At 40.3% G+C, this 13,068-nt stretch overlaps 1 protein-coding gene across 1 annotated transcript in view; it reads right to left on the reverse strand.

Annotated features, from left to right (window-relative positions):
• The window catches only part of ADAMTSL1 (ADAMTS like 1), a 379,096-nt gene that overhangs the window by 172,246 nt on the left and 193,782 nt on the right, over window positions 1-13,068 (reverse strand). The window contains 1 exon segment of the mRNA XM_055302598.1: window positions 8,626-8,755. Within this exon segment, the coding sequence (XP_055158573.1) occupies window positions 8,626-8,755 (130 nt within the window).

The raw sequence follows: 13,068 nt of genomic DNA on the forward strand, positions 1-13,068 counted from the left end.
CCTTGTGACCAAGATTCCTATTAGGAAAAATATGGTGTCTGATTTAAAAAAGAATTATGCTAAGATGATCATGAGCTACCTCTCCCAGAGGCATGTACCAAAGCAAACCATGGCTTTGGTATATAAAACATTATTGATAGTTGAATAAGTATGAGGTTCTACACAGCCAAGGTGAAGGCCCTTTTTGGCTCTTTGAATCACCTGAGGAGCTATCTCTGGCCAGCCAGGAAAGCAATTATGTCCACCCACTCAGGACCCGGGGTCCATAGCACTGAGTTACAGAGAACACACCACTTTCAGCTGTCCTAGCATGCAGCCTATGGCCTGTGTCCATGTCTGTCTAGGCCTCAAGGACAGTCACTGCACAAGTGAAATAAAAGCTGCATGAGAAAGCAATGAGCATCTTGTGGATCTGGGAGCTCTGTTAATCTAATTCCAATCATTCTAAGCTTCAACGTATCACTAACATAAATATAGGAATTCCTTGAAGCCCTGGTCCTTGAAGACAAAATGATGAAGAAACAAAGGAATGGGAAAATTCAGGTGTTAAGGAAGAACACTGATTCACCACAGGAAAGTTGGTTGGGCTTTGCTCTGTGACAGATCTTTCTGTAACCACGGTAGATAACCTAAGAACTGCCTGACCTTGGGCCAGGGCATGAAAAGAATAATGTTTTCAGAAGAATAAACTGTTTTTCAACTATATCCCCCAGGTAATTGGGCACAAACCAGGGCATTCTCTTTTTGGGTCTTTCATTTTTATGTTGCTTAAATATCTTTTTCCTTTTTTAAAAAATATTCCTTTTTTTCTTTATCTGTTTCTTAAGTCTTTTTCCTACTTTGTTTTCCAAGTTTAAGGAACAGAGTAACATAGCAGATTTCTAACACTAAGGTCACAGTAAAGCTCTCCATCTCAAATTGCATATGAGGCCTTCGTTCAAAGTTTCCAAAGAAGGCATCGGGCACACTTAGGCAGCAATAATTCTCATTTCAAAGCATGGGCCAAATTATTGCTTGCCTTTAAATGATTACTTCAGACTTTAGAAACACTGGTTTATAGGAAAAGGCAAAAAAAAAAAAAAACTGAAAAAGATTTACTTTGGGAGTCTCCACTCTACTTCTGTTGATTGATTTGTAAGCTGGAAGGTTTGTGAACTGTAAAACTCCAATGTTTCATCACTATATCTACAACAGGGAGCTATCAGGTGGTGATATTTCCATCCTCATGGTCTTACATGCAATGGGATTGATGACTGGTTCAGATACGTCAGCTCTTGGAGCAGTGAAGAATGTGGGAGGATGTTTAGTTTAATAACTCTTTTTAGAAGGGCAGCACTTAAAAGTAGCCATGATAAGAAATATGCAATGGCTTCTTCAGGACCATTACCCAGACTTGGCTTCAGGGAACAAAGTGGTTTTTTTTCATCACTGTATCCTCAGCACAATGCCCAGCACAAAATTGGCATTCAGTAAATTTGCTTAATGGAGGATTGAATAAAGAGAAATTTTAGTTATCTTAAAGGGTACTATAAAATTCTAAACAAATAAAATTCCAATAATTTCTACTCTTTTACAGGGACATATACCACTGAAATATTTTTAAAACGTTCATCATTTTAGTGTTCTACCATCCTAACTGCCAAGTTTCACTGCTCTTGCCTAATTTTTTCTTATGGAAATCTAAGTCTTATTCCCTATAGACTTCTATGGCTCCTTAATTTATAGTTAAGGCTAGTTCCCCCTGGTTTTTTTTTTTTTTGACTAATAGAAGTGTTTTATCTTCACAACTTAAATTTGACTCAAGGTGTTTTCCTAATAGAACTCATCTTTTGGTTTTGAAGAGTTTCAATTCTGTGGATAATTATCGTTACCTTCAAAGAATCATACAATGGGGTGGAAGGACTAGGGATCATCCAGCTGCACCTGTCATTGTTTCCTTCATGATACTCTTGCTTGGGGTGTTATCCTCCTGCCAGGAGGATAGGCTGAGTCCACACCATACTGGGCTGATTGTGAGAATACTGAAAATGCTAACCTTTTCCAGGCAAGAGATCATTATTACTTTCAGGGAAAATGTAACGCTGTGGATCACATAGAACACACTGTTTTGTGACTCTACAGGAGAAAAGGTGCAGATGCCTATCATAAAATACAAGCTAGCCACCGTTAGCACTTCAGTTCTATTGGGTGAGCTCCCAGTCATTTCTTCCAGCACATCTGACTGTTCTGCTCTACCTGTTTAACTCCCTTCAATGGCTCTCCACTGCCTCTAAGATATAAAGTCCAAACAACTTAACCTAGCCTATTGGGATATCCTGGATCTGGCCCCTGCCTACCCTCTAATACCAGCTTCCACTGTTGCCTTTTCTTCTTGCTTATGCCTTCCTTCTGCCTGCAACATCTCTCTTCTTTCTCCTTCACCTTAGGCAACTCCTACTTATGCCTTACGATTCAGCCCAGGCATCGCCTCCTCCAGGAAGCCTTCCCTCAACCTCAGCTTCCACAGAACCGTGTGCTTGCCTCATTTACAGCAGTTATGGTTTGAAATCTTCCTCTTCCACTAACTGGTCACAGATTTTGTTTTCTCTTCATCTCTGAGGGCCAAATACAAGCAGACTGTCGTATCTGATGATGCCTGGTGTACTTTCATTTGTGACTGAATTGAGATATAAAACATTCTCTGCCTTTTTTTTTTTTTGTACAGAAGGTTAACTTCATCAATGGTCTGTATAAGAACTTTCTCAGAGTCCAGGCAGAACTATGTAGTATAAGGGGCTGTCTAATTGTACAGATGTTAAGAAACCAGGGAAATTTCCCTTTAAGGACTTAACTGAAAGGATTTTCCTAAAGCTGATGTTTCTATCTTTTTAGAATGAGTCATTTGTGTTTTCATGTGACATGATGGGAAGGTAGACTTGATCCCTTGATTTTTTTTTTTTTACCCCAGATTCATGCAATGACTAAATAAATCTATGCACGCAAAAACAATTTCTAATACCATCCAAGCTCATTTCACGGAGGTTGGGGGTTGATGTAACAGGTGATGTGCAAACATGGAAAGGGCTCTCTTCATGAAAAATGGAGATTGAAGCCCTGAGGCAAGCATATATGTGACGTTTATCCTTGTTGATATCAAAATGCTGCTGGGAATGATTCTGATCACTGGGCCAACACATTCCTGGGGAGAGAAATAAACGAGGCTGCCATTGGGCCAATCAGGTCCAATAGTTAAGAAAAAGGTCTTGGCAGGTTCCTCTATTGTAACTTGTCCATCAATGGAAGAAAAGAGAGACGGTGTAATTATGCATCTGGATTTACCAAGGAGGATGACGATAGTAATAGCATTAACTCTCCAAAGGCGCCTGAATATGGCCCCTAAATCTGGACTCAATTTCTGTGGACGCCAGTGAGCTTTGGTGTGCTTATGCTTGAAGTGCTTAAAAGTTAGCATGGACAGAGCCAAAAGGCAGCATATGGAAACTTTGGGAACACAGCAGAAGATAAACCAATATTTGGAGAGCATGTTGAAACAGTAACCCTTAAAACAAGCTGTCAAAGGGGAAGGTGCCTGCAAAACTTTGAAAGCCCCATCAAATAAATTAAAACGTGGTTGTGTAAAAAGGCAACACCTTCTGCTCTAGCCATTTTAGGCCAATATAAAAGAAAATTAGAAATTGAAAATCATTTGCTGCTAGTACGCATGGATTTTGTTAGTGTATAATAAAATAGGCATTCTGAAGTTTGCTTTTAAAGAGGAGACTCTGTGACCTTTAAGACGTTTTTCTTAACTCTCTCGTCTCAAATAGGGATTCTCAAACTTCTTTTATAGTTCTTGCTGGTTCGAGGTACCACCCTAGGTCTGAGAAAAGAGACTGAGGTTGAGGCGAGGGGCAGAAACCAAGTCCTGTTCCTGGAATTACGGGCTTTTTTTCCCCCTTCACTGTTTATCTATTCTGCACCACTCAGCTGTTCTCTGTTGCACAGAAATAAAAGTTTAGTTTAAAAAGTATGTTAGAACAAAGCTGCAGAAATTGCCTGGAATTTCCTTCATTTTCAGCCATCTGGCTTTCATTGCTTATTTCTTTCCCCTCCTCCACGTACGTTTACCAAATCTTTTCAACACACACTGGCCAAGCTATCAAATGCTTATAATTAATAACAGTCGTGCTCTTTTTTTTTTTTTTTAAAGGTAGTGCTTTCTGGCTCTCTTTGGGCTGTTCATGTCATTGCTAGAATAAACCAGGGAGATGATCAGTAAAACTTAATAAGACTTAGTTAAATAAGAGAGAAAAATCTAATCAAATTTAAGTCCTAAATACAAAAAATTATGTTTTATTTCAAACTAAAAGTATTGCTCACCAAGAAAGGAAAGAGAGGAAAAAGAGAATTTTTCTGAGTTCCCACTATGCCTATCTTAGAGATGAAGAATCTGAGGATTCAAAAAGGTATATAGCCTCTTAAAGGTCATGTATGTAGCTAATCATAAGAGAGCAGTATCTGAACACAGATCGAAATTTATCTGCTGGATTTTATTTTGGTGGTCTCAAGGATGGCAGAGATTTTTAGTACACATTATTAAGTGAAACATCAAGTTTCCAAGTAATATACATAATATGTTCCAATGGGAAGAAAACCTATATATGTATATAAATAGATGTTCATGTTCATATATGTATATAAATTCACATATATGTATATAAATACATGTTCATATATGTATATAAATTCACAGAAAAAGGTCTGGAAAGGTATATACTAAATCATTAATAGTGGTTTATCTCTGGGGAGAAGAAGGTTCTGGAACTACTATATGGTGGTAAAAAGGGGATATGTGTCTTTCTTCCTTGATTACTTCTGCTGCATTTGACTTTTAAAGAATGAGAATATTCATGTATAATAACTTGCATAATTATAATACTCAGAAAGCTTCCGTATTGGGAAAAGCTTCTGTATTGGGAAAAGCTTCCGTATTGGGAAAAGGAGGCCAACCTTTTTCCTAATGACTGATTTTAGTTCCTTTTTGGACATTTCTCTCTTAAACCAGTCTAACTCACCCATGAAGGTGAGCAGGGTGGAGGGGCTTCTCAACACCAATAACTCAGATGGTGGTAAAGGTAACAAAAATAATTTTCCTTCCTTGTAATTATAACCTCTTTGCTATTAACATTGATGCAATATTCTCATCGTCAGCTCACAAGTAAAAATGGTCCTAATTTCTTCTTACCAATTTTAGGCAAGGTTGTTAAGGGGGATGTACTACTTTCCGTCTCTCCCAACAATCAAACTACTCCTTGGGTAATGCTAACGATTCACTCAGCCTCCATTATGTCCATTCTTTCCTCTATTAAAGTTTGCTCTCTTACTCTTATCTTGGGGATACTCTGCTATACATGGCTCCTAACATAAAGGATTCCTTATCTTAAGTCTATTTATATATTGAATTGGTATTTAAAGCTTTAAAGTTACAGAAGGGACTCTAATAATAGCACTTTCAGCATCGTCTTGTGGGTGGAAGAGAGGGGATAGGTGGATGGAGAGTAGAGATACACAGCACTGGTGTCTTCCCAGCTATCATTAATACTCGGATCTAAATATTACTCCTTATACATTTGGTCCTGTTATGCCCATGTATTCAATAAACACTTACTAAGCACCTGCTGTGTGTCAGACATAATGCCAACTGCTAGTTTCATAAGAGAGGAAGATTTGGACACAGAGTTGATAGTGAGGACTTTAAAAATATAGTCCTCTTTAATAGATAACTACTATTTTTTTAAAGTGCCCTCAAAATGCTGGCAGTCCATGCTCATGCACACTCACGTGCGTGCACGCGCACGCGCGCGCACACACACACACAAATTGGAACTATAAGAAAACCTCCAGCTTGAGAATACCCTTCTTGCTGTTGATAGCTGGGTGTGAGAGTATATTCATCTAAACCTGGAGAAAGTTGGGCACGTGCTTCTGATACCGGCTCTGCTAGCCACACAGACTAAGTCAGGAGAAGGTAAATTTAATCTCAGAAAGACAGCCCAGATGGGACATGCCCTCCAGGTCTATGGCATTCTCTGATCTGATAACTCTGATCACACATAGAGGAAAAGTGGTTCCCTAACCTGCATAGCACTGACAACTGCCTGGGAAAGCTACTTATCTTAACCAGCAGCCACCTCTCAGTGACATAAACCCAGTGAACAAGACTAGAAACATCATTTCTGCATGTCCCAGAGAAAAATGCTATCGTGTTTTGAAGACACGGACATCAGTGCAGGCCAAGAGCCCATCAGAGGATACTCTAAAATGTGCAGGGATCACTGATCTGTGCACAAGAAGAATTAAAGTTTTAAATGAAACTGAACAGAAGGTGCTCGGGAAAACAACACGTTATTATGTCCCTACCAGACCCATTTTCTCTTCCATGTACGTCTATACCTCTTTTCCGAATGAGAGATTGTTTTCCCCCTGACATTTTGAAATATCTCATGGGAGATGCATGTCCGTTCATTTCTCCCTTTTTAAGATGAAAATTTGACTTCGGCCCTTTAACACAAGATGAAGAGTGTGAGTCATCTCAGGCCACTGTCTGTTGGCCCTCTCTGTCGTTTTCATTAGCATCAGTCTTTAAACACTCAACTATGGCTGGTTGGCCCCAAAGCCCCTGGCTGTGCCCTGTAAGAGAGGTCTTGCCTGTCAGTCTGACAATTGGCTGGTAGAAGATCAAAGTACGAAGTTTATCTGGAGCAAATGCAATAAAGTTAAGCCTAACAAGAGTCCTTGTCTGGGAGTCAATATAAAGGTCACAGAGCAAATTAAGCTCATCTAATTTAACCGTGTTCCGTACTTTGAGGATGGGAAGTAACACCTTGTGTCCTATCCCTTCTGCTGCCCGGGGAGGATCGTGTTTAGTGGCTGCAAATCCCACAAGATCTTCAGCTGGGCCCGGGTGCTGACTCCTCAGCCCATCACAGCATTTGGATGTCATTACAGCCCTGGAATGTGGTTAGACACTTAGGCTTGTTTTTAAAGTGACGGTAAATAAGTGGAACAGAAATGACATCAATTACCAGCCCACAGCAGTAGCTGTCCAGTGCGTCTGCCTATAGACTAACAAAGAGTCACGGGATATTTAAGCAGGATGTAGTGACCTCAGATACAGCCTGTTGGTTTTGTAGATGTGGAAACAAAAAGGGCAGACATTTTCCCAATGCCACACAGCTCGTGGGTGACAAAGCTAAGATGAGAACCTCTGGACTTCCTAGCCAAGGCCCTTACAGGCTGTCCATGCCAAAACTACTCTGCGTTTTCCAATTTGGAAAGAATGTAGTCAAATAGAAAGGGTTAGTATCCCTTGCCTGTGCAGTTAGGTTTGCCCAACTGGAGAACTGTGAGGTTAGGTTGGAGATGTGTGACTAGGTCTAACAGGGAGAGGAAAGAGGTCTTTCAGGATTTAATGCACTGAATCTAGCTCTTTCTGGGTCTAGCCCTTGAATCTATTTTATTGACTGCTCTTCTTATGGGTGGGGTGCTGCTCCAAGCAATGGCTGACTGCTTTTCTGGTTGCTGTGGAGAAGATGGCACCAGTGGCCCTCCTCACTTTTGTGTTGGAAAAGGGATTGCCAGGTCCCCCATTTAGATCATTATATGAGACATCTCTGTGACCAGAAGAAGTGTCACTATAAGCTTGTGCCCTGATATGACCTATAGTCTGGACCCTTTAAGTTCCAAAGGAAGGCATTTTGCCGAGAAATAAGTCAAGCTGTATCCGCAAATTATTGTCGATTCCTGAAGGCAACACAGTGCTTCTTCCATGTTACTTTGTAGGAACAGAAGAAATATTGTTCTGAAAAAGCATTCCTCTTTATAGCTAGGATATGACCTTATCTTAGAACATTCTTCATCCCATCAGCAGACCTGAAAATCTGGCTTTGGTTCTTTAAACATCTCTCTTTGAAACAAGAGTCATTGATAAAATGGTTTAGCTTCCACAGAGATTTGTTCCAAAGAAGTATCTGCAGGCAACTCTCAAGACACCATAAAATTGTGTGGACTAAACCAGTGATTGGATTGATTAAGACTCAAGGTTGGGTAAAAATGAGACCCAGGCAGGACCAAACAATGAAATGCTTCAATTGATTTTATGCATGTGGAATGACACACATATACTCCAGAGCATGCTATAATGAATCTGCATGCTGTGTGCATACAGATTTCACAGTGGATCAATTATACCACCCAGTCACTTCAGTTTCTTATACTCTGTAATCCATTACTATGGTGTGAGGGTTTGGGACCCAGGCTAAAAATGGCAGAGATCCTGAAGTCTGTGGTTGCTTCAAGTTCCCTTCAGGAGACAACGGCAGTGCAGCACGAGCACATTCCCGTCATGCCATGGGGCTCATTCCAGTGCATAGAGTCTTCTGGACTCTGAGCATGACCACTGGGCTGGAATTCCAAAGTCCTGGTTTCAATTAAATTTAAGTGGATTTGACTAAAAGTTTTAACTGATGCTAATTGGTTTTCAAAACACTGGGTTTTGAACAATAAGCATTCTGGTCTTGCCCACGGACAGATGCACCCTGCTCTGAACATGCTCCTGGGTAGCAGGGCAGGCACTGTGCCCCTTACCTGGCGGGGCAGGGATCCAAACTGCAGGATTTGAGGAGCCGTGGGGGCCGGCGGTTGGTCACACACAGGTTCTCATCAGCAGGCTCCCGTGTCTGTTTGTTCAGGCAGCTCACCACAGCCTCCTGGACACCTGCGTACAAATCACACTGTCAGGCCAGAGTGGGCGTGTGTGCAGTGATGAAGTGTAGACAAGGCAGCTGGTGGGAGGCCTCTGTAATTGGTAGGACTCTGGCTGCATGTCAGAGATTGCAGCTTAAAGCCCAGGGCTGCCCATCTTGTCAAGTATCGCTCCATCAGAGAGTAAGGACTCATGAGCTTGTGCCTCTATAAACATGTCTCTTGAGGAGGGCAACCTCCTTAATGGGAAAGCTTGCACCAGTACTGATGAAAAGCTTCAAAAAATGCCACCAAAGTTATAGAGCTGCCTAAGTTGAAATGTGATAATTTAATGCAGGAGAGCAGAATGACAAGAAAAAATGTCCCTAAGACCTTCACATGTAATATTTTAATCAACAGGCTATTGCTGTATTTGGAAGGGAGGCGAAGAGCTACGTTTTAATATCTAATATTCTGTAAACTGCTGTTCTCCTGGGGCCTCACACTGGGGACTCCAATCTTTGCTGGTTTCCTTTTGATTCTAGTTCATTTCTTTAGTGACCTGGACAGCTTTGGAAGTTGGGACAGAGAAAGAGAACAAGGTGCACAATGACTAAACCCATGAAATGCAATCTTTTCTACATCTATGGGAAACAATGTTCCCAATGACACTGGCATGTCTCTGACACGGAGCTAAGAAAACAGGAGTTTGAGCAGTGATGGGCACAGAGTTACTGGCTAGTCTTTCAAGATGGTGTGCAGGACCCCTTATGGAAATCTTCATGGAGCAAGGGAACATTTAGCTGGGTACAGTAATGACCAGAAATTTCATTCTGGTGCCCACAGTCAAAATGAGAGTTGAAATCTATGAGTTGTACATCATGAGCCAGGTGTCAATGCTAAGAGCATGACATGCACCATGCAATTCTCTCCACAACTCCATGAGGTAAGGACTATTTTTATTTTTATACCATTTTACAGATAAGGAAACTGAGGCTTAGAAAGCTGGGAAGACTTGCTAAGGTTATGTAGTTGATCAATGGTAGGCAGTTCCTAGACATTTATCTGGGATAATTTCAGCAGAGTCAGTGTAAGGAAGAGGCAAGATAAAAAAAAAAAAAAAAAAAAAAAAAAAAAAAGAAGAGGCAAGACAACATGTTCTTAATATTCTGCTTTCAGTCATACATAGCTGTGTATATAAAGATATGTGAAACTAAATATATCTATCTGTAGTTAAATATTTGTATATGGTTTTGGCAAAGTATGTCACAACTCACATAGTTTTATATATAAATTTACATTTTCTTGTTCTTATTTCTGTCTTGCTTTATCAATTAGTACCTAATACAGTACCATTGCCTCACACTCACTAGCCTTGCTGCTTCACACTTCCCATCTTCTCCACATTTCTTCAAGGAATTATGACTCCAGTCAATGGTCTAATGCTTCCTAAGGCGATAGGAGACTGACTGAGGTCATTCAGCAAGACCACCATTTAAAAAGTGACATTTTAGAGCCAGAATCTGAATCACCTTTATTTCTTCCCAGAAGTCTGATGAATCAAACATTTTAAAAAATCAGTCACAGTATTTACCTTGAGGCCATGAGGTAAATTTTCTTTTTTCCAACCTTTGTATGAGCTTTGAAATGTAATTTAAATCTATCCTGGCCAGTTCAGGGTGGAGCATTTGCGATTTATACTAGACATTTAGGCTGTCCCATCATATTCTGTAATGCTGGTGAGAGGGTGTTGCTCTCTTGGTTGCAGCTGGGATGAGCCATTTGAAATTTATGGTATGATGATATAGCAAAACATTTCACAAGAAATTGTTGAAATCATCACTGATACTTCCCTCTGGAATAGTCTGGCATTGTTAAGGTAATGACGACAAGGTGCTGGATGAAACTAACTCTTCCATACAAAACCTAGAGCTGTGGTTATATTAGAAATTAGGTTTTTAGTTCATTTGCCCACCTGGTAATATTCAAGAGATTGTAAATGTTGCTCTAAAATAAAGTATATATATATATATATTTTTTTTTTTCTTTTCCAGCTACTGAACATTTTATGAAACTGAGTCAATGATGTCAGCAGGGAGTGATCATAGGCCTTGTCACCTGTCCTACTTGAAAATGCTTCAGGTGTGGGGATGTGTAGGGGATGTATTCTGTTTCTAGTTTGTGACTTCCTAGTTTGTAGAACTTATGTTCTTCTAAGACTGCAAAGGACAAGTGTTGCAAGGGCTTGCATTTCTAAAAGGATATCAGTATAGTCCTCTCTTAGATATGTGGAATACCAATTTATATTACCCCAAGCCAATAAATCCTCGCCTAAGATAAAAATCACCTTCGAGGTGGGTAAGTACCAAGATTAATGAGCATTCCAGAGTCACTAAATCTGAATCTAACATTATAAAACAAAATACTAGGCCTCTGACACCATGTTAAATGGCCATTGCCATAGGGGCCAGTTGCCTAGGCATTTTTAGGAGGGGCCTGGGGTGCTGAGGGAAAGTAAGGACAGAGCTCTGTCATAATTAAGGAGTATCTGGGACCAGCCCTGTGGTCAACACACAATACATTTTTGTGGTATGATGAACAAAATGCCTTAAGGGCAGGGCATTCTAAGCATAGTGCTGTTTAAGCCAGAGAAGGTAGTAGAGGCATGCCTGGGGTAAGGAACATAGAGGGAGGGAGCTGCCCTGTAATGGGAGTGTGGGAAGTTGCAGGAGGGAGGGCATGTGAAGACCTCACCTGTGAGGTCACAGCATACTTGGCCCAGCAGTGTGGGGCCAGGATGTGAGAAGTTAGCTCATCAAGTGCGTGCTATTTCCAAACAGGCTAGTATATGCACTTAGAGGACATCTTAAACCAACACGGAACACATGTTTAAGTATAGTACTTCACAATTTTGCGTTTTCCTTTCTTGACAGAAGCAAAGGCAGGGGAGCGGCAGGTTCTAGACTTCACCTTTCATTCTTGCTGAAATAAATTTCAAGTTTTCCTTCAGCTCTATTTTAATGTTGATTTTACCATCTAGGAGTTCAATATAGTAAAGCTGTTCAGGTTCAAAGCCACTCTCCTCGACCACACCTATTAGCTGCTCACATACGGGGAAATTAAAATATAACAGGGAGATGATAGTGGGATTCAGGGCACATATCTGAGCAGGTTAGGCTCAATCTTCCAGAAAAAGGGATTTTCAGTGTTTATATCTGCCAGAATAGCATAATTGTTACATGATATTTGATGACAGCTTGGGGAAACACAGCCACCAACTATAGCCTAAATTACTAACTAGTTCCTTCTGGTTGCTACCTCTGCTAGGTGAAAGGTTACTTCTGTGTCTATCCAGTTTCTGCTCTTGAGATAGAGAAGACAATGAAATTAGCTCGACCAGGCTTACAATCCAAAATTGATTTAAAGTCTATCTGTTAATCCTGCATGTTTTTGATTGGTTTCAGCAAGAATGATTAAAAATATATATAACCTTGTGGGTTGTATTTTGGTGAAAGATCAAAGTTGGTAATACAATGTTACTGCCAAACACTGACTTCAAAATATACATGTCCCATACAGTGAAATGATTTTTTTAGTGCATATGGGCATCATATGGACCATATAACCCAAGCATATTTTCACCACTTTGGAATTTTCAACTCTAACATTTTAGGTGTAAATATATTACCTTGGCACAGTTACATAAGTGTAGGTAAGTGTGCACAGTTGTCGACAGTTAAAGCCATAAGACATTTCAGTAACTTTACCCTGCCTTGGATATAAAGGATGTACAATTTATGTTGTACAAAGATGCTCAGTTCCTACAGGCAGAGATCAATTGTATATCAAATGTCCAAATCTTATTTCCAAATTAGTTATCTTCTGAAAACATTTGAAATGAAAAACATTCCACATGCTCTCTACGCTTTGAGTTTTATACCTCTGGTTGATCAGCAGAGTGTTTAGAATCTCAAAGATAAAGGTATCTGGTTATTTATTATTCCACGACTGTGTCTAGTTTTTCCATCTGCTCATAGAGTTCCAGGCTTGACTTGTAACTGAGAACCATAACTGAGAGACCACAAGTCAATTTTTTTTCCAAAGCACATTCATTTCAGACTAGAGATAATGATCATTCCATTCAGGTGATTGTGGAAATTGGGGATAAACACACACCATCTGAACTCTTGAGTTCCTCATTATATTGGAAAGAAGCCACTGTGGCAATCGGCTGTGGTCCTCCTACCTAACTTCTCAGCTCCTGCCCAGGCTCAGAGATCATCAAAGCTTATTTAACAGTCTCCCTTCATAAGCATGGAAGAAAAGATGTCCTCAGTGGGCCTGGAG

The sequence above is a fragment of the Nyctereutes procyonoides genome, unplaced genomic scaffold, assembly GCF_905146905.1.
Source record: "Nyctereutes procyonoides isolate TBG_1078 unplaced genomic scaffold, NYPRO_anot_genome, whole genome shotgun sequence".
Lineage (NCBI taxonomy): Eukaryota > Metazoa > Chordata > Mammalia > Carnivora > Canidae > Nyctereutes > Nyctereutes procyonoides.